Here is a 22882-nt window from a genome sequence, read left to right as displayed (position 1 = left end):
CTTGGTATTATTGCGATCGCGAGAGTGAATCTCTTTGCTTCTGACTTGTTTTGCAGAGAACTTGCGCTCGCGCAGATAGATGTCGCGCTCGCGAATTGGGATCTTAAAGCTTCTGACTTCCTTTGTGGAAAATTCGCGCTTGCGCAGATAGATGTCGCGATCGCGAGTTTTGTAAAAAAAGAGTTGTTGTCTCTTTTTTGCAATGTTCGCGCTCGTGCTTTCTTTCATTCACGCTCGCGAGTTTGGCTTCCTGCAAAAATAGACTTCCCTGCACACTTGATTTTTGATGGGTTTCTCTTTTTTTTTTTTTTTTAACTTAAAAAAATTGATAAAAACAAATAATCAAATAATACATTATAATAAACAAAGTATATTAAGTAGTTATTGAAATTATACATACTTATAAAATCGGTTTAAAATGTTACCTGTGGTGGATCCTCTATCCTATTACCCAAATAAAGCTTACACCGTTGTCCATTTACCACGAATGTAGAACCATTAGATAGATTCTTCAATTCTAATGCTCCATGTTTTGCAACTTTGATTACCTCAAATGGTCCACTCCATCTGGACTTCAGTTTTCCAGGAAATAGGCGTAGTCTTGAATTGAATAATAACACTTGGTCTCCTTCCTTAAATGATTTGATTCGAATTTGATTATCATGCCATTTCTTAGTTCTTTCCTTGTATAACTTGGCATTTTCATATGCTAATAATCTGATCTCATCTAGTTCATTTAACTGAAGTTTCCTTTTGTAGCCAGCCTTGCTTAAATCAAAATTTAAAGACTTTATTGCCCCATATGCTTTATATTCCAATTCTAGGGGTAGGTGACATGCCTTACCATAAATTAGACGGTATGGAGACATCCCAATTGGTGTCTTAAATGCCTTTCTATAGGCCCAGAGTGCATCATCGAGTTTAAGCGACCAATCCTTTCGTGATGAATTGACAGTTTGTTCCAAAATCCACTTAAGCTCGCGGTTTGAAATTTCCACTTGACCACTAGTTTGTGGATGATATGGGGTAGATACCTTGTGATGTACTCCATATTTCCTTAAAAGGCTTTCAACGATCTATTTAAAAAGTGCGTACCTCCGTCACTTATGATTGCTCTTGGAACCCCAAATCTTGTAAATAATGCTTTTAAGAATTTGACCACTGTATTGGCGTTGTTTGTGACACAAGCTTGTGCTTCCACCCACTTGGAAACATAGTCAACAACTACTAAGATATAACTCTTACCTTGTGAAATAGGGAATGGTCCCATGAAGTCGATTCCCCATACATCGAATATCTCTACCTCGAGTATGTTGGATAAAGGCATTTCATCTTTTCGACTTATGTTGCCAACCCGTTGACACCTGTCACAATGAGAGACAAATATACGAGCATCGTGGAATAGAGTGGGCCAATAAAAGCCACTTTCCAAAACCTTTGAAGTAGTTCTATTTGCTCCATGATGCCCTCCATATGGACTAGAATGACAATGCATAAGTATATCTTGTATTTCTGTTTCCCCTACACATCTTCTAATCATACCGTCCATACATATCTTAAACAAGAATGGTTCATCCCATAAGAAATTTTTAGCATCTGCATAGAACTTCTTCTTTCGTGCATAAGTCATATCTGGAGGTATGATGTTAGAAGCTAGAAAATTTGCAATGTCAGCATACCAAGGTGTGTGAACATGTTGTACTAACATTAAATTCTCATCTGGAAAATTTTCATTTATAATTGTAGTTTCTCCTATTGGTCCTTCTTCATTTTCTAGACGTGATAAATGATCTGCAACTAAATTTTCAGAACCCTTTTTGTCTCTAATTTCAATGTCAAATTCTTGCAATAATAATACCCATCGAATAAGACGTGGTTTTGCATCTTTTTTAGCAAACAGGTATTTCAATGCAGAATGATCAGTATAGATTATGACTTTTGCTCCTAACAAGTATGATCTGAATTTATCACATGCATACACCACAGCCAACATTTCCTTCTCAGTAATTGTATAATTCATTTGAGTACTAGTTAGAACATGGCTAGCATAGTATATCACATGCAACTTTTTCTCATGTCTTTGGCCTAATACACAACCAACAGCAACATCACTAGCATCACACATTATTTCAAATGGTAATCCCCAATTGGGTTTTGCTATAACAGGCGCACTTACTAATGCCTTCTTTAAAGTTTTAAAAGCTTCTAAACATTCTGGAGAAAAATCAAAAGATGCATCTTTAACAAGTAAGTTAGTTAGAGGTTTAGCAATGATAGAAAATTTTTTTATAAATCTTCTGTAAAATCCTACATGGCCTAGAAAAGATCTTATACCTTTAACCGTAGTAGGAGGAGGTAATTTTTCTATAACTTCTATCTTTGCCCTATCTGTCTGGATTCCTTCCTTACTTATTTTGTGCCCTAAAACAATGCCCTCATCAACCATAAAGTGGCATTTCTCCCAATTCAAAACCAAGTTAGCACTTTCACATCTTGATAATACAAGATCTAGATTTTTCAAACAACCTTCAAATGAATCACCATACACAGAAAAGTCATCCATAAAGACATCCATAATTTCTTCTATGTAGTCATTAAAAATCGCGGTCATGCAACGTTGAAATGTTGCAGGTGCATTGCATAATCCAAAAGGCATGCGTCTATATGCAAATGTACCAAATGGACAAGTAAATGTGGTTTTCTCTTGGTCATTCGGAAAGATATAAATCTGAAAATATCCCGAATATCCATCGAGAAAACAATAGAAAGCATGACCAGCAATTCTTTCTAACATTTGATCTATGAATGGTAATGGAAAATGATCTTTTCTGGTGGCTGAATTAAGTTTTCTATAATCAATACATACCCTCCAACCTGTAGTGGTCCTAGTAGGAATTAGTTCACCATTTTCATTTTTTACTACAGTCATTCCTCCCTTTTCAGGCACACATTGAATTGGACTAACCCATTGGCTATCCGAAATTGGGTATATTATTCCTGCATCTAGTAACTTGATAATTTCTTTCTTCACTACTTCTTTCATATTAGGATTAAGTCTCCTTTGTCTTTCTGCCTTAGGTATATGTCCATCCTCAAGATTGATGTAATGCATGACTCGATTTGGACTTATCCCCTTAAGGTCAGAAATTTGCCATCCTATACTCTTAATCCTATTTCTAACAATTTTTAATAAATCATTCTCTTGATCTACAGTTAATTTGTTAGAAATAATTATAGGAAGTGTGTGATCTTTACCTAAGAAAGCATATCGTAAATGACTTGGTAACTCTTTAAGGTCTACTATTGGTGGAACTTCAATTGATGGTGGTAAAGGTTCATGCTCCCTAAGTAACATTTCAGGTCTTAAATTTATAAACTCCTCTTCTTCAATATTGACATTTTCTTCTTCAAATTTTTCATTACCTTCCAGGGTAAATATTTCTTGTATGCATGCATCAACTATGTCAATTCTCATGCAATTTCCCTCATCCATAGGATATTTCATAGCTTTATCTATATGAAACTCAATGACATCATCACCTATCCTAAGGACTAATTTTCCTTCTGAAACATCAATTAATGCTCTCCCTGTGTTCATAAATGATCTTCCTAAAATAAGAGGGCAATTTTTATCATAAACAAAGTCAAGTATGACGAAATCAGTTGGAAAAATAAATTTGTCAACCTTAACAAGTACATCTTCAATGATACCATAGGGTCTTTTAATAGTTTGGTCAGCAAGTTGTAAAACCATATTAGTTCTCTTAACTTCATCCTCTAGTCCCAATTTCTTAAAGAGAGATAATGGCATCAAATTAATACTTGCTCCTAAATCACATAGACATCTAGGAAAATCTACTTTACCTAATTTGCATGGTATAGTGAAACTCCCTGGATCTTTGAGTTTAGTAGGTAACTTACTTGAGATTATGGAGCTACAATCCTCAGTTAGAGTGACTGTCGACACATCTTCCCAACTACGTTTCTTTGAGATCAAATCTTTAAGGAACTTACCGTAGTTTGGAATTTGTGTGATAGCTTCCATGAGCGACATGTTGATATGCAAATTTTTCAGTTTATCAATAAAATTTAAGAACTGCTTATCTTGCTCCTGCTTCTTGAGCCTTTGCGGAAAAGGGGGCCTAGATTGATATGTTTTATCATTGGCCTTCCCCTTATTCTTTCCTGTTTCTTGTCCTCTTGATCCTACACTATTTACTTCAATGCTCGGTTCACAAACCGGCTCCACAGTTGCATTACTCAAAACATTAACATCAGTACCCAAAGGAACTATTTTATCTACTATTTTTCCATTTCGTAAGGCAATGGCACTTACATTCTCCCTAGGATTCTTTTCTGTATTACTAGGAAGATTTCCCACTTCACGTGATGAAATGGCACTTGCAAGCTGCCCTACTTGTACCTCCAAATTATGTATGGATGATGAATGATTTTTGAATAACTTGTCAAACTTTGATTCTAACCATTTAAAACTATCATCTTGACTACTCATCTTTTGGTTGAATCCCTCGAGAAATTTATCAAGCTTATTAGTCAATTGTCCCAGCCTATCTTGAGATTGACTAACCTGATTGCCCCTTTCCTGATTATCATGATTTCTCCAAAAGGAATTATGATAATTACGATTTTCAGTATTATAAGTATGTGAGTACGGACCACGAACTTGTCCTTGGACATAATTCACTTGCTCCTCCATACCCGGATGTTTATAATTACATTCATTTGACACATGCCCATTTTGACCGCAATTGTCACAAATAAGAGGTGTTGATTTACTTATGTTTAAGTTATCAATTTTATAAGACAAAGCAGAAATTTGTGCTTGCATCATGGTTAAAGGATCTAATTCATGCACTTTCTTTACTGAATTCTTTGAAGAAGATGAAGACTCATTGCTAGTAGTAGAATGACTTACCTGAGCCCTTTCAGTTGGCCATATGCTATTATTGTTGGCCATCTCTTCTAGTAGCTCAATTGCATCATTAGTAGTCTTCTTCATTAATGATCCTCCTGCCATGGCATCTATAGTTCCTCTTGTAGAAGGTGTCACCCCATTGTAGAAGGTTTGAATCAATATATTTTGGGGAAGGCCATGGTGTGGGCAAACTCGTTGGAGCTCTTTATAGCGATCCCATGCCTCATATAGGGACTCATTTTCATGCTGGGTAAATGAGGTTATTTCTTTGATAAGCCTAGCGGTTTTTGCTAGTGGGAAATACTTTGACAGGAAGGCTTGGGCTAGTTCTTCCCAGGTAGTGATAGAGTTTGGTGGTAATGAATTCAACCAAGCTTTTGCCTTGTCTTTCAATGTGAAAGGAAATAGACGTAACTCGATGGCATCTACTGGTACCGAATTCATCTTGAATGTATCACAGATTTTAAGAAAACTGGCTATATGTGAGTTAGGATCCTCATTTGGTAATCCGTAGAACTGAACACTATTTTGGAGCATTTGTAATAAAGCCGGTTTAATCTCAAACTGGTTAGCATTTACCGGTGGACGTACTACTCCCTTTTGTGAACCATTTAAACTTGGAGTCACAAAGTCCATCAACCTCTGTGGCGGATTTCCATCACCCATGATTCTTGAATTTCTTCTTTTCTTCTTCTTTTTTCGTTGTGAAAGAAATTGTTCAATCTCAGGTTGATAATCCTCCAATTCACTATTTGAGGATCTGGTACTTGGCATATGAGTTATGTAAACTATGTGTTCCTGCAAAATTTTGAATCAACTATAAGTATGTATCTTAATTAAAATAAACTGCAAATCACATATAAGAATATTTCGTTAAATGACAGAACACCGTTCCCCGGCAACGGCGCCAAAAACTTGTTGCGTCTCGTTTGAGTTCCCGCAAGTATACGGATCGCCACGTAGTAATAAAAGATCGATCCCACGAGGAACGAGTTGAGTCCACTTGCTACTTTATTCTTAATGATGTGTTTACAGAAATAAATACAGAAGTGATTGATTTCTTTTTATGCTAAGGCTAATATTTAATTAAATTAAAAGATAAGTGTATAGTCAAATACTTAGAATAATTAATTGTAAAGACAAGTGTGTGGTAAAATACTTAGAATAATTTATCATACACAGGATTTCCCTTTTCTATGCAAAAGCTTGTAACATGCAATAGAGAATTCTTTAATCACATATGGTAAGTTGTAATTCAACTTCTCAGTATAGAATTATATTATCTATTATATGTATTTCTACATATAATAAAAACCTTATCTTGTTAAATATTAAACCTAATTCTTATTCTTTGATTATTTCAATAAGACAGATTTAACTTCAGCAGAAATAAGTGAAATGTGCATATGTAAACTCAATTCAATGAATTAAATCTCTTTGATCTTTACTAAACTATTTCCTTCTGAGAATATAATTTAGTAACTTTGATTAAACAAAGACCAAAAGATAACTTAAAGAATTTTTATTGAATATTACCAATTAAAAATTGTTGCTTTGCATAGAAGAGTTATGAAGAACAACATACAATAAGTTTATAAAACAAGAGAAAGAGGTAATCTAACTCAAGCCTCGGGAGGGCATCACACCTCGAGGAACTTCTTGGCGTCACACCTCGAGGAACTTCTTGGTGTTCTTGGCACAATCAATAACAAGTGACTTTCGTCAATCTTGCTCTAAGTATTACTAACACACTTCTCCTAATACAATCTAAGTGTTTTGTGAATCTAACTCTGAATAAGAATTAAATCTATATATCTCTCCCTTCTTGCTTCACTTTGATTGTTATTTATAGAGGAGGAGAGTGATGGTGGTTTTAGTAGTGATTGGTTGGCCAAGAGGTGCTTGAGGTGACTTCTCTTGGGAAGAGTCCCGACCCTTGCATGAAAAGATATGATTTTCTGATGAAAAAGCAGCAATTACGTCTCCTGAAAATCTCGACTCGCGCTCGTGCTTGTAAAGGTCTCGCTCGCGACTTCTTCTCCAAATGCTTCTGCCTTTCAGAAGTTCTTTTCGCGCTCGCGCATCTTGAAGTCGCGCTCGCGACTTTTGCCGGCAAACCTTCTGCCTCTCAAAAGTCATTCTCGCGCCCGTGCAGTTGGAAGGCGCGCTCGCGACTTTTGCTCCCATTGTTTCTGACTCTCAAACTTGCTTGTCGCGCCCGCGTATATGAATGTCGCGCTCGCGACTTGCTTTTTCTGGGTGTGGGTTGCGCGCGCGTCCTCTGGTAGCGCTCGCGACTTTGGCCTTTTTCCTTTGTTGCGACTTGCTTCGCGGCGCGAGGGCTGATTTAAGGATTCTTTCCATTTTTCAACTTTTTTTGGCCTTATTTTTGTATAAAACAAATCTTTGCTTCGACTGTGTTCCTGAAAATTACTTTGAAACAAAAACAACACAAACAAACGTAAAATGTACAAAAACAATCATGCATTTATGCAATTTATACCAAAATAACATAACAAGATTTGCCCGTTTTGCGAGGCTATCATTTGACCACTGAATGGTGTTTAGGTTGACCACTAAATGGTTTTTAGGTTGAACACTGAATGGTGTTTAGGTTGACCATTGAATGGTGTTTAGGTTGACCACTGGTTGGTGTTTAGTATGCATTATGAATAGTTATATTAAAAGAATACATTATGGATTATATTAAGAGTTGACATTAATTATGACTTGAATGTGGAGTTTATATGATTGAGAAATGAGACTTATAATAGTGGATCTTTGGGTTGATGATTAGAAGTGTTTCTTATTTTTACAAGTTTTAGTTAAGTCTAATTTTCAGGGAAACTCTTGCTGGTTTTTGTAGAATTCTCCAAATTATTTTCTAAGTAAAATCGTGGACTTGCTGAACATGTAAGCCTTGAAACAATCCTAATTCAAATGTTACTAATATTGCTCAATCAAATTGTGAACCAAAAGTGTGTGTAGAGTGAAGATGTTGGGGGGTATTTATAGGCTAGAGAGTGGTGGTGAGAGAGTGTGCAAACAATATAGGATTGGGAGAAAAAGTGTGCAAAAAGAGGATGAAAAAGAGTGTTTTCAGGTTAATATTTCACCCAACCATCGGCCAGAGGCGGCCAACCAGTACGAGTTCAAGTCCGATCGTCTAGGTCTAGTTTGGTTTATTATTTTGATTTGAATGGTTTAAGGCCCAAATCAACTCTGATTTTAGTCTGTGATATACCATTGGCAAGCTCTAGATGTTTAGTTCCTAAACTAACTTGAATCACCTAAAAATTAGATATGTAGCTCCAGATATGATCAGAAGAGTTGAGAGAGGTCACTTTTTGAGTTCTTTTGATGTGTAGTGACTTTGTGCTCACTGTTCGGGGTCCATTTCAACTTTGATTTTGGCCATATTTATATCATTTTATGTGGAAAAAATGCTAAAAGAGTGAGTAAAAATCACCTTTGTTAGCTGGGCTGATCTCTGGGTTTGGACCGATTTGCTATCGGTTTGAACTGTGCCTTTTGTCATTGATTTTTATGGATCTTTGGGTGTGAAAAACATGTGTTCATAGCTCCCCCGCATCAAGAGTGCCAAAGATGATTTGGCATGAGTGATGGTAGTGAACTGAGTGTTTTTTATTAACATGGTGAAAGCGCAGATTCTAAGACTATTACTTAGAATGTGGTAGCGTAACGAAATGAAGGCACATAACTTATTGAATGTTGCAAGGATGTGGGTGATAGCCTTAGTGGCTGATCAATGTCGACGAGCTGATTGACAAGGGCATGAAAGCCTCAGCTATTGAGGTTAGTAAGCTGATTGACAAGAGCATGCGAGCCTTTCGCTGTTGATTATTGTAAGCCAATTAATATGGGTGAAAGTCTTCAGTTATTAATTGTTGGAAGCTGATTGGTAAGGACGTGAGTGTAATCAAATCCTTAATTTGAGTTCTTTCAAACACCATAAGTGAAAGAATTTGGACCCTTATTGAAACTTTAAGGCGAAAAAAGAAAATCGTGAAGTCGCCTCATCCAAGACCTCGTAAAAGCACTCTGCAAGAGACAGGTCCCACTTTTTCCTTAATTGGATGCTACTTAGATTCAATGCTTAATTATGTTAGTTAGAATTAATTAAATGCATAGTATGAAATTAATTAAATGCTTAATTAGATTAGATGCTTAATTAGATTAGTTTAGAATTAATTAAATGCATAATTATTTAGGTCTAGTTAGTTTAGAATTAATTAAACAATTTATGATCAATTAGAATTAATTAGCCAATTTACTTAGAATTAATTAATTAAATGTATGATCCCTTAGACTCAATTAAATGCTTAATTAGCTTAGAATTAGATGCATGATTAGAATTAAATTAAAGCATAACTAATTTAAGAATTAATTAATTACATGATTAACTTAAGTTTAATTAAGTTGCATGTTCAATTATATTACAATTAATTAAATGTCTATTTAACTTAGTAAATAAACAATAACATGATTAGTTAGACTTGAATTCAATTGAACTATATTATATGCATATCTAACTTAGTTCTAAATAAATGCTTAAATACTTAGAATGAATACTTAGTCTTTGAACAATCCAGTTTAGGTTAGAGACTTTGAATTACTAAGATTTAGATGTCTCTTTAGAAAATGCTTTAGGTACAACACTTATGTATTAGCATTTTTTGCATATGATCCTGCAACTTCATAACTTTGCATGTTTTCCATCTTTATTGCAATTGCCTTTAATATGAGACTTTATGCTTTTGAATGACATGTACATGACTTGAATGCTTGGAACAGATCAATATTGAGGATTATTTGTTGTTTTATGTGTTGTAAAGAAATTACATGCTACTTTGTTTTATTTGTATACCATTTCATCTCTCTACTTCTTCTTCTTTGTTTCTTTCAAAACTTTTGGTAACAATAGCCAAATGAACTAGTTTTATACAAATTAAGCGACTAAAGCCTCTTTTTCAAAACCTTTAGCAACTAAAATCAAATGATCCTTTTTTACACAAATTAGGCAACTAAAGCCTATTTTTTAAAACCTTTGGCAACTACAGCAAAAAGAACCATTTTTACACAAAATAGTTGACTAAAGCTTCTTTTCTCAAACCTTTAGCAGTAAAAACCAAATGAACCATTTTTAATCAAATGACTATTAAAGCCACATTTTCTCAAATTTGGAGACTGAACAACATTTGAAAAAAAACACTTTTCACAATTGACCCACGATTTCACAATGGGAAGAACTACTTGATTCTGATTTCTATTTAATGGGATAAGCAGGTAGACTCGATTACTGAACCTGAGTTGAATTTCATGTTTCATGGGCTTGGATGGGATGCATGTGATTGTCCTAGAACCCCTATAAGGGGCTAAAGGCAATACTCTCTACTTTGATGTTTGTTTATACTTTCTCCATTTCTTTATACTTGCTCTCTTTATTTGCCATTTTTATTTTGATTAGGAAATGTATAGCCATCCTTGAATTCCTTTAAGGTGCTAAAGGTAAGGTTTCCCTCATTAATTTATTTATTTGCTGCTTTGTTTCTCTTGATGGAGATGTGTGATTATCCTGGAATCCTTAATAGAGGCTAAAGGTAACATTCTCTTTTATTGATTTATTCTTTTAATGTTTTCTTCACTGCTTTTTTTAAATGCTTTCTTTACTTTTTTTTTTTTTTTTGTATAATTGTCATACATTTGTTCATCTTAAAATCATTTTCGTTAAACTTTTGGGCAATTAATCGATTGTTTTAAACTGAAAACTTCGCTCTCGAATCCTTCTTTGATTTCGATAATGCATTTTATTTATTTAGACCAATGTTTGGAGTTAAAATTAGAATTTTTTCTTAGATCTCTCAAAATAAAATAAAAAAAGTAAGTGACACAGACTCCGTTGCAAAGAAAGTAATCAAATTAAATAGGCTTTGACACTGTAAATCCAACTCAAAAAATGAGCATTCAAATTCCATTTTGGGAAAATATTTTTTTCGTCTCTAAGATTTTATAAAATTATTTGACTCGTTCTCGCATTTTTGAGTATTACGTTTAGTCCTTCAGATTTGGTTTCGTCTCATTAAATGGTCCTTCCATCTAAATTTTGAGATTTTTTTCGTTAAATGTCTGTTAAATATCTCTAAAATGTAAGATAGAGTAGAGATGAATATTTTAAAATGCCAAATACTACCCTTAATGAGATGAAAAGCCTAGGAACAGGAATCACGTTTCTTTCCTCTCTTCCACGCTATTCCAGAGCGCCTCCATACCACCGTTCCTGTTCTCTTCCATTGCCGGCGGCAGAAAGGCTTAAGCTCATTTCCTAACCTGCAAACCAACCTCACAACCTCATCTCCTTGTTTTAACTTTCATTAACAGTGTTTGTGCCGTTTCGTAGATAAACACTTCGAATGCTATCTGGGATTTTACCAGTGACCAGTAAATCGTGTACAGTGGTTGTTCCGATAGCGAAGTTACCAGAAATTTGAACAGTTGGGTTCGTTGTTTTAGGAAGACGGTATTTACATTCGTGTAAAACCAAAACTTTTCCACTTTATCTAACACCATGGAAGCAACTTTCTGTAAAAGATTTCATTGTGGTGGTATTGATTTATCAATAAAAGATGAGTTCTTTATTGGATTTGGCCCGATATTTGCGAACCTTGACATTCCAGAGGACAACCGGAAGTCAGATTGAGTTTACAACAGTCTTGTTTACTGGATCTTCAATTATTTTTCAATTTAGTTGATTTTTAAGTTATTGGGTATTGTTGTTTCTCTTCACCGGTTTTATGTTTCTTTGCAATCGGCTATGAGCTATTTGAGGCGAAATATGCAGATAATGATGTGAATGACCCATGGGTTTAGAGACTTCTCCATTCTATTGAAGCAATAATGATGCAAAAAAAGGTTTAATCAGCTATTCGGGCAGGGCTGTTATATAAGTGTAGTTTAATGTCATGGAAACATCTTTGGAATATAATGTTAGAGATGACTGGAACATGCTTTGGCAAAGTGAGATACAATAACTTCAATGATTTTTAAATTTATTTATTTATTGAGTTTTATTGAAACAACTCAAATTTTTATTTTCAAAATATTTTTCAATTAAATTTAATGAACCGACAGCCTGGAAATTCATATTAGTATTTTAGTGCGAACATTATGAGAAACCAAACCGAAAACCGATTGAAAAGCCGTAAATCAGTTGAAAATCAAAGATTTGGGCCGAACCGAATCGAATCAAACAGGTTTGACCCAGACCATCTAGAATTCTCTTCTTCCTCTATTTCCAGCGCATGCCTCACTTTCCTTACCCATATTTTTCGTACGCCTTCGACCACCGCGTAGCACCACCAGCGGCTCCGCCATCCTCTCCTCTCTTCTTCTTCTTCTTCTTCTTCTTCTTCTCCTTTCTTCTTCTTCTTCTTCTTCTTCCTTTCTTTCTTTCTTTCCTTTTCCCTTCACTGCATCTGCGTCCTTGGCGAGACAGAGCTGTAGCAGCGCCGCGCGAGACCTCCAGCTCAATCGGACTCCTCCGCGCGCCACATCCAGCCGCTCCACGTCGCAGCGACTCCGCCAGCTCCCTGGATCAGATCGCGCGGCACGAACAGACCCGGCCTCCCTCTGCCTTCGATCGCGCAAGCATCGCGCCGCATCCAGCTCGTCGCGCCATCGCCACTGCCCAGCCATCGCTCCAACGTGCCTCCGACCACCAGAAACGAGCCTGTCCAGCTCCTTCGCGCTGCCTCCGCCTCCCTCCGCCACTGCCAGTCAACCTCCGGCCACCAGCCTCCATTTCCGGTTAATCAAAATTCCGGTAACAATATATATTGGGTATAATTTAATTTTAGTAATATTAGTTAATTAAATTAATTTTATTATTTGTAGTTAATTAATTTAGTTAATTTAATTTAGTAATTGTGAGTAGTTAATTGAGTTATAATGTAAGCGTTGATTAATTAAAATTACTTGGTTAATTAAAGAATTTAATTCTAGTAATAAATAAATTGTTAGGAAATTATGGTTTATGGAATTAAAGAAAAATTTATGAATTAATGTTGATATGGAAAATGTGGAGGACGGGACTAATTTACTGGATTGATTGCCCCACAGATGGGCTGTGTGTTTTGGGAATATTTGATTAATTGTTGATATTTTAGCAGGTGGATAGTCCAATTTTTAGGGGAGGTGTTGCCGAAATTTCGATAGAACTTGGACTAGTTTTAATTAATAATATAATTAATAAGTTTATTTAGATAAATTCTATAATTTGATACATAACAAATAAAGTGCTCTAATTATTTATTTATTATCATTATTATTCATTTAATTATTCCGTTATTTATTTATTATTTTATTTATTATTTTCATCATTATTGTTTATTATTATCATTTATTTTATCATTATTTATTATTATTATTATTATTATTATTATTATTTATTTTATCATTGTTGTTATTGTTAATATTATTTATTTAATTATTTAATTTCATTTGAGAATGGATGTTTAATTGTACATTGCATTCCAATATGTAACTGATCAATATGTCTGCATTTAATTGCAATGTTTGATTAATTGTGTTGTGATAATGCTATGCTTTGTTTGTGTGGAGTTGGGATGAAGTGGGTCACCATGGGTTTGTGAGACTGTTTCTGTTATATGGATCCTGATTCTGTTTCTGTTAGCCGGGTAAATGGGAGATCGGCGCCTCCCGTGTGCACCTACCGTTACCGTTACTGTTAACCACAGGTTGGCTTCTTTATTGGGTGCACCGGATAATCTAGATTTGATCGCAGCCTGCAGGGTGGCCTCCTGTTGTGAGCGCCTGAGGATCTAGATTTGATGGAGACGACCGGGTTGCCTCCTGTTGGTATGAAAAAGAAAAGAGAGGATAGAAAAACAATGAGAGGGCTGGTCAAGTGAGGATTAGACCGGTCGGCCAGTATGGGGGATCGGCTCCCTGGTGCACATGTGAGAGGATGAGCCATGTGGGAGGACGGCTCATCGGGGGTTCGGTGACTCCACTGACCAATTTCCACGTGATGTGATTATATGAAGATGTTAATGATTGTGAGTGCTGGTGATTTGCCATTTGTGTGACTGGCTGCGTGAGCATATAACTAGTCGGATGACTAGATCGATATGTTTACACATTTGTGTGACTGCGTGTGTTGTGCGATAATTATTTCTCCTTAGAAAACTCACAAGTTTTGCTTGATTTTTCAGGAAGTATGTTTTTCTTTAATACGATTTAGGCTATGTGTCTTCGGCATCGGGCAATAGAGAAATTTTCCTAGTTTCATAATTATTTTAATATGTAATCATGTGTATAAAAAGCTTTGTATACCAAAGAGTTAGTGACTCCGCAGTTGTAAGATTTACATATATTTAGTCATGTATTGTAAATTGGACCCGAATTATAGAATGCTGGAGAAGATAAACTTGGGCCGAGAAATAATAAAATATTGAGGTTTATTTTTCATAATCATATGGGCTGAATGTTGAAATTTATACCGAGATAATAGATTTTAGTGTTTCAGGCTTACTATGGGCCTCGGGGGTCTTAAGCTTACCTGGGCCCTAGTGCCGGTCCGACCCATGGAATCGGGTCGTGACATTTATAGTTGCAAAAAATGGAGATTTGCAGAGATGAAGAAAAAAAGGACGTTGGATTTAATTTTTATCTTATCTGAAAGGGTATTTTAGTCTTTTACAAGACATTTAACAGAAAAAATCTCAAAAAATTTATATAGAAGAACACTTAATACGAAACCAATAAATATTTAATAGTAAAAAATGCGATGAATTGAATAATTTTATAATACTTCAAGATGAAAAAAATATTTTCCCTTCCATTCTTAGTGGGTTAGACTACGTGCTGGGACTGGGGCCTAACAGTAACACTGATAAAAATGTAAAATACAAATTATGAAAAAAATTCCATTATTTTACCCTATTAATGTGCTAATAAATAATTTAATAACATAAATTTTTGTTACTTACCAAAGAAATCCTAGAGCATTACATAAATATTAAAATAATAAAATAAAATTCTTTCAACTATGTATTTTATTTCTATATTATCTATATTTGAGAATGAAATTATCCTAATTGCTATAAATTTTTTCTATTATCGATAATATAGTCAAATTGTTATTTATTTAATAATAAATAAATAAATTTTTAATTATTTAATTGCATATATCATAAATATCATATTTTTAAATCTATAAAGGTGTTCCATTATATGTAAATATAATTTGATATTAAAATAAAATTGATTGTTATTATTTAATAATAAAATACTATCGGTACAATTAAAATATAAAAACTAAATGCCCTATGTTAAGATTGAAACTTATAATATTTTAATATCATTAAATCAAATTAATTAATCGATTTTAAAAATTGTGGTTACAAGATAATAAAATTAAGTGAAAAACTAAACGTATCACAAAATGGACTATGTTTCGACCTTTTAAGATAATATTTAAAAAAAGAGAAATATTTTCTTATTTTCAATTGCAACTGACAGTATTATTGCCATAAATATGAAAATAGGATTAGATGGCAACAACTCTTAAAATTCTGAGTATTATGATACATGAAAATATAAATATTAAAATTTTAAATGAATAATTCAAACTTAACGAATATACGCCCTACTTTGCGATGGCAAACCCAAAGGTTATGGTTTGTGCTGGAGAGATACCGTACAAAGAGTAAATGAAGAAGAACGATGAAGAAAAAAAGAATTGAACCGAATTTAAAACAAATCTATCATAGATTTTTCAAAATCTCGTTTTCCTTAAGTCGTTTTGCTTGTTTTAAAATTTTTTTATGGGATCACTGAATATAATTAATAAATTAGCAAAATTAACCTTTATTTGTTTTTATTTATAAGAGCATTATTAAATCTATGATTTTAGTATTTGCATCAAACGAGAGGTTATAAAAATCCATGTAATAGAAAACTTATTAATTTCATGATATTTGACCAAAATATATAGATTTGAAAATCCTCAATTTAAAAATTCATAAAAGTAATTGCATTTTATACAAGTTACACATCTACTAGGGCCATAAAAACTTCATGCGAGTAAACCTGAGTTATCAAGTCACGAGCAAGTTATCCTTGTCTCAGGCTTTCCTTGACAGAAATGTCAAAAAGAAAAAGCTATTTCTTACAATTTCAAGGATAGCTTTATATCGTGCGCTCCCTGTACCTCAGCATTCAATCTGAGGCTATAATACAAGGAGAGAGATTTCCCCTATGCCCGAAATCAGTGAACAGTTTCTTTCCGAAGCTCTGCCAACAAACATTATCAGATGCTAGGAATAATTCTTGATCGATCGGTCAACTTTCCTGGTATAATTTCACAACGTCGAGCGCTTCACATAGGCCAGAACACCAATGCCAGTTAAAACAACTGCACCCGCCAAGATAGCAGAGTGGAAAGAACCCCATCCAGTCCTCTCAGCAGTCATCTTACCCGCCTGAGTTACTGTTTGCTGACTGGAATCAGAAAAATCAAGATGCAACCTTAAAGCCTGTGTTAGAGAAACATAAAATAATTACTTCGACATCCGAAAATAAAATCCACCGACAACTGCATATCTCAACATTTTCAATGAGAAACAGTACTAAATTAAAGAACATAGCAGACCATGCAGCATGTTTATATATATATATATATATATATATATATATATATATAATAACACTCACTATCATTAATTTCAGGGCAACTCCTTGAAAAGTGAAATTTCAACACATTACCAAGTAAATTTCAAAACTAAGTCCAGTCTAACAATATTTTGAATAGTAACAGTCCTATTTAGAACTGATTATCACTGATTATGCAATAAAAATAAAATTTTTTACATTCTCATTCCCTCCAGTCTACATACCCCAAAAATCAAATCAGAGCCATACATTACAAAGACATTAATCTCAAACATTCATCTTCAAGCTATACATGAGACTTTCATGATATTAACAATAATGTAAATGATATCAACAATAATCCATTAAAATTACTCACATACATTCCCTGTAAGGCTGGTCTACTAGTTAACTGGACTCGAGTTTGAGCACTAGCCAAAGCATTTATATATTTCTTTTCTCCTCTCAACCATCCTAATTATCGTCAACAATTAAATGAGACCTCCATTTGATCCCCATGTTCACCTTTAGTCCACAAATATTCTAACCCTGCATCGCTGCCTCTTGCAAAATTATTGAATTCACACATATGCTCATGGACTTACTAAATCCACTGTAATTGACCTGAATTTGCAAATGGACCTTATGTGAGAGAGTTTCAATTTCCAAGTGTGATCCATAATGATAGAAAGGCTCCTGATCCTAAACCATTCCTAGTGTATTGTAGAAGAGGGAAACCTGCTGAGGGCAGCAAAGGGAATTTCAAATACAGAATTGGGGACCAAGAAATAGAGACACGTAAGCAGATTCCTCATGAACAGCCTATTTAAAATGAAGATGAGAGAGAAAGGCATCTTGGTACAATTCAGTTATTTGAGCAGAGCAATCTGCATGGGCAAAGGCCTGGAGGCTGATTCAGCCATTATTTTCTCCTTGTTAATTTTCTGCTTCTTCTTCCTTGTAACCAGAAAGGACAGCTTCAATTGATTATTAATACAAATGTGTTTTTTCCAGCTTCATCTCTAATATCTCTATTTTTTTGAACTGTATCAACATTCTTAACTCTAACAATTGGTCCGACCTGCCGGATCCCAACATGACAAAAATGAGAATGGAGGAAAGAATTGAAGCTTTAGAGAAGAACGTTGCATCTCTAGAATTATCCATCGCCACCATCAAACTAGACCAACAATGCCAGATTCTGGACCAAAATCAAAATTTTTCGGAGTTAAAAAATCTTATCCTCAAGGGCAAAACCATACCAGATTCCGGCGATGATTCTTACGCCCACCAACCTGTTACCAATCCCTAGGTGCCCATTTTACCACTAATATTATTGAACCCACACCTTTCACAGCCAAAAAACTTGAGATGCCTTCGTTTTCTGGAACAGACCCAGTGGGTTGGATTGCTAGAACAGAACAATACTTTGAGCTCCACAACATTTCCCCAAACCTCCAAGTATCCTTGGCTCTTATCTCCATGGAGGAACATCATCTTCACTGGTTACGGTGGCTCCGAAAAAGAACCAACACTCTGACTTGGGATAAATTAAAAGAAGAGTTGCTACAACGCTATGGTGGTGATATGGCGGATAACCCATTTGAATACCTCATAGCAATCAAACAAACAAGAACAGTGTCGGAAAACATCGACGACTTTATCTATCGCGCGGCGCAAATTCCAGATCTGTCAGATTCTCACCTTCTTGGTTATTTCCTAAATGGGTTGCGAGGTGAAATCAGAGTCCGACTTCGATCATATGATGCCGTCGACCTCTATAAATCCACAAAGTGGCCCGCGAGATTGAAAGAGAACTTGCCCAAGCCACTCCGACCAAAGCCCTCTCGCCAAAACTTTGGTGAGACCCACTCCACGGCCCGCTATAGTATCGGCCCAAAATCCATTACACCAGTCCCCCTTCGGATCCAAGCCCTAAACCAAACACACCCGACTCGAAACACGCTCCACAACACTAAACAGAATCACAAACACAAACCCAGGCACTCGACACCCTTTGTTACCACCTCATCCACCCAAAATCGTGGCGTCCGCCATTATTCTCATAAGGAGTATCAGGAACTTGGGCTAAGGGTCTCTGTTTCCGCTGCAAACAGCCATACTCACTCCCCCATGAGTGTCCTAATAAGTCTCTTCGAGCCATCAGGATGAGCAAATCTCAGAAACAGAAGATAGCCAGATTACTGAGCTTGAAGGTGACATTCCCTTCCCACCAGTTGATATTGATGAAGTTCATTTCTCTTATCTGGATATTCCCTTGTATTCGGTTGGAGGGATATCGCGACCAAGAACGATGAAACTTACGGGGCCATTGCTCTCTTCCTCTGTTGTAATTATGATTGATAGTGGTGCTAGCCACAATTCATCTCCAATGATCTGGCCTCTGCACTAAAATTATCAGTGAGCTCCACTCCATCTTTTAGTCATCATATCAGGTCCAATGGGGTGTGCCGCCAATTGAAGCTCGATTTGGATTCGCTGGTTATTACTGGTGATTTTTATGTATTTCCCTGAAGTGGCGTAGATATAATTCTTGGCATGGCGTGGTTAGAGACGCTCAGAGATGTCCGGGTTAACTGGCAGAAGCTCACAATGATTTTCCAACATCAGGGCCATAATATACTCCTGACTGGGGATCTTTCTCTTACAAAGAGGCCTCTCTTGTAAGTCTATCAACAAGGTATCTAATACTGACTTTCTGTGTGTTGCTATGGACTATGTCACCTGATCCCACCCCACCAGATACCTCTACTACTAATCTGCATTACTAGCTTCAGCAAGTAAAAACCTAATTTTTTGACATTTTTAGCGAGATTACCAAGCTTCATAGGCAAGCTGATCGTCAGATATCTCTCCAACCAAGCCAAGGACCAGTATCAATTAAACCTTACAGCTATAGGCACTATCAGAAAGATGAAATCAAGCGCTTGGTGAAAGACATGCTTACTGCTGGAGTAATCCGCCCCAGCTCAAGCCCTTTTTCTAGACCGGGGCTCGATTCTTCTCTAAATTGGATCTTAGGTCTGGATTCTTTCAAATTAGAGCTGCAGAACCAGACACACACTCAACAACATTCCATACTCATTCGGGCCACTATGAGTTCCTTGTGATGCCTTCGGACTCACCAATGCTCCGGCAACTTGCGAAGCAGTTATGAATGATATTTTCCGTCCTTATTTACTTAAATTTGTTCTCGACATTCTGGTTTATACCGCAGATTGGGAAACTCACTTAAGCCACTTGAAGATTGTCTTACAGCTCATGCGGGACAATTCCTTCCACCTTAATGGAAAGAAATGTTCATTGGGTCGTCAGTTGAGTATTTGGGCCACACCATATCAGCTCAAGGTGTTTCAATGGACCCTTCCAAGATCACTAGCATACTTCAACGGCCTGTACCAACATCTGTTAAGGCTGTCCATGGTTTCCTCGGCCTTACTAGTTATTACCACCAATTTATTCAGCACTACAGTTCAATAGCTAGTCCTTTAACAACCCTACTAAAGAAGGAAGCTTAAGCCAATTTCCAATGGAACTCTTTAGCTCAGTGATCATTGATACCTTGAAGGCAGCTATATCCCCTGTGCTAGCAATGCCTGATTTCTCTTGTCAATTTATAGTGGCGACTAATGGCTCTAAATCTGGGAATCGGGGCTGTTCTAATGCAACAAAATCGACCAATAGATTTCTATAGCAAAATCCACCGGAGATCCAACTTTAGCAAGATCAACTTATGAAAATGAACTCATGGCCTCGGTATTAGCCATCCAGCATTGGCGTCCCTATCTAATTGGGCGAAAGTTTATTGTTTGTACTGATCAAAAAGTCTCAAACACTTACTGCAGCAAGAGGTTTCCACCCCTGCTCAACAATACTGGGTTGCAAAACTAATGGGGTATGACTTTACTATAGAATATAAGCCTGGCAGATCTAATCGGACAGCTGATGCTTTATCCAGGCATGAGGAGGAATTTCAGATTCAAGTGATATCTGCTCCTCAATGGGTTGATTGGGACCTTATTAACAAGGAAATCCAGCAGGACTCAATTGTCTCAGATCATCTCTGACTTGAATAGTAACAAGCGACATCATTGACATTTTTCTCTAATTCATGACGGACTCTTCTATAAAGGAAGGCTGGTTTTACCTGCATCCTCTAAATGGGTACCAACAATCATTACTGAGTTCCACTCCACTGCCATTGGCAGTCATTCTGGTGCTTTCCGAACTTATAAGAGAACTGCCTCCAATTTCTACTGGTATCGTATAATGTCCTCAATTCAAAAGTTTGTTGCAACCTGCTTAACATTTCAGAAACACAAATATGAAGCCAAAAATCCAGCTGGCCTTTTGCAGCCCCTTCCTATACCAGCAAGGATATGGGAAGATATCTCAATTGATTGTGTTACTGGATTACCTCGATCACATGGCATTGGTTGTATATTGGTAGTAGTGGACCGACTGTCAAAATATGCCCACTTCATTCTGTTAAAGCACCCATTTACTGCCATCGTTGCAAAGCTATTTGCCAAAATAATAGTCAGACTACATGGAGTGCCTCAGACTATATAGTCAGCGATAGGGACCCAATCTTCTTAAGCCACTTTTCGACAGAGCTGTTCCGTTTACAAGGTACCCAGCTATACTTTAGTTCTTATCATCCACAAAGTGATGGCCAAACCGAGGTACTCAACCGTAGTCTAGAATCGTACCTGCAATGTTTCTCCTCTGAGCAGCCTAAAACCTGGTTGAAGTGGCTCTGCTGGGCTGAACTCTCGTATAACACAAATTTCCAAGGTGCTACAAAGAAAACACCTTTGGAGGCTGTTTATGGAAGACCTTCCCCGAGTATCCAACACTACCTACCAGGCGAAACAAAAGTTGAAACCCTTTCCCAGCACCTACAAAGCCGGGATGAAATACTAAGACAGCTGCGTTACAACTTGCATCGAGCCCAGCAGCTTATTATTGAATATGCCAATAAGCGTTGCAGGGATCTCCAATTTTCTGTTGGTGGTAAGGTGTTCCATGTTTATCAGCTGAAGAGAGTTGTTTGTGACCATTCTGTGGTTGAGAGTTTACCCGAAGGGTTGGAGGTGCAAGAAGGACCTATACTGGAACCTGCTAAATTCTGTCAAAGAAGATCTGTGCAAGATGGTGATTTACAGAAAACTCAAGTGCTGATACAATGGAAAGGGCAGAGTGAAGAAGAGGCAACTTGGGTGGATGAGTCTGATTTCTCAGTTCAGTTCCCTCACTTCTGCCTTGAGGACAAGGCTGTTTTTCCAGCAGCAGGTAATGATAGAAAGGCTCCTGATCCTAAACCATTCCCAGTATATTCTAGAAGAGGGAAACCTGCTGAGGGCAGCAAAGGGAATTCAAAATACAGAATTGGGGACCAAGAAATAGACACGTAAGCAGATTCCTCATGAACAGCCTACTTAAAGAATGAAGATGAGAGAAAAAGGCATCTTGGTACAATTCAGTTATTTTGGCAAGAGCAATCTGCACGGGCAAAGGCCTGGGGGCTGATTCAGTCATTATCTTCTCCTTCTTGTTAATTTTCTGCTTCTTCTTCCTTGTAACCACAGAGGACAGCTTCAGTTGATTATTAATACAAATCTGTTTTTTTCCAGCTTCATCTCTAATATCTCTATTTTTTTGAACTGTATATATCAACATTCTTAACTCTAACGCATAATCTCTTCCTCCCATTGAGACTCCTCATGTCTCTTTCCCACTCAACAATGAGCTCTTTCTCCTACAACTGTTCTGCTCAATCTTCTCTCTTTCCCCAAATTATCTTCTTTCACCTAACTTGTAAGCCTAACACTAAACATCCAATTCCCTTATCGCCACTTCATACCTATCAGAATCATTTTTTTAACAGTCAAATATCCTCTCTTTTACAATCTGACTCCAGTGCACTAAAATCAAGTCAACTTATCCCCAAACTCAAGCTCGTAACCTCAAGCTTGGTTCCTTGAACTTACCAAGCTAAATTAAGCTGAACCAGCCATAGATTTCCAAAGGCATCAAGTGAACTTTACAGCACCATACTAAATAAAATCATAATCACAGAAGCAACATATTACCTTCAATCCTGCTGTTCTAGCATGGTTGACAGCGCCAATAAGATCACCCTCAGTTGCAAGTAAAACTTTGTCGCCTTCATCATCCTCGTACTGCAAAAAGTTAAAAGGCTAATATGACCAGAAAATGAAATCGACAATG

General features: G+C 36.4%; 2 protein-coding genes and 1 non-coding gene across 4 annotated transcripts in view; 1 reads left to right on the top strand and 2 right to left on the bottom strand.

Annotated features, from left to right (window-relative positions):
• Positions 1-1057: 1057 nt before the first annotated feature.
• On the bottom strand, positions 1058-12755 carry LOC149497639 (uncharacterized). The gene is made up of 4 exons (XM_089719239.1): positions 12573-12755; positions 4261-5734; positions 1899-4197; positions 1058-1364 (listed from the first exon to the last, which is right to left on the bottom strand). Exons 1-4 carry the CDS (start codon positions 12753-12755, stop codon positions 1058-1060), a joined length of 4263 nt encoding a protein of 1420 aa, XP_089575365.1.
• On the top strand, positions 5109-5215 carry LOC149497640 (small nucleolar RNA R71). Its single transcript, XR_016320271.1, has one exon. It is a non-coding gene; the product is annotated as a small nucleolar RNA R71 (small nucleolar RNA).
• Positions 12756-15968: 3213 nt separating the features above from the next.
• The window catches only part of LOC105647949 (CBS domain-containing protein CBSCBSPB3), a 33502-nt gene continuing 26588 nt past the window's right edge, over positions 15969-22882 (bottom strand). The window contains exons 13-14 of one of the 2 annotated variants that reach the window (XM_089719429.1): positions 22744-22833; positions 15969-16477 (exon numbers count right to left, since the gene is read on the bottom strand). In XM_089719429.1, coding sequence (XP_089575555.1) covers positions 16451-16477; positions 22744-22833 — 117 coding nt within the window. In that variant the 3' untranslated portion in view covers positions 15969-16450. Of the gene's footprint in view, positions 16513-22743; positions 22834-22882 lie in introns of both variants that reach the window. The other variant, XM_089719428.1, reaches the window with a different exon arrangement.

This window comes from Jatropha curcas, chromosome 3 (assembly GCF_041381405.1).
Source record: "Jatropha curcas cultivar XTBG-Jc1 chromosome 3, XTBG_Jcur_1.0, whole genome shotgun sequence".
Classification (NCBI taxonomy): Eukaryota; Viridiplantae; Streptophyta; class Magnoliopsida; order Malpighiales; family Euphorbiaceae; genus Jatropha; species Jatropha curcas.
This window is presented reverse-complemented; position numbering and strand designations above follow the sequence as displayed.

Excerpts from the sequence above, each read along its gene's own strand:
- LOC149497639 (XM_089719239.1), bottom strand. The coding sequence starts at position 12,755 with ATGGAGGCTGGTGGCCGGAGGTTGACTGGCAGTGGCGGAGGGAGGCGG. Across the intron at positions 4,198-4,260 it reads TACTGATGTTAATGTTTTGA|GACAAGAAACAGGAAAGAAT; the intron begins GTAATGCAACTG and ends TAGGATCAAGAG. Across the intron at positions 1,365-1,898 it reads CATTCTGCATTGAAATACCT|GTGTCAACGGGTTGGCAACA; the intron begins GTTTGCTAAAAA and ends TCATTGTGACAG.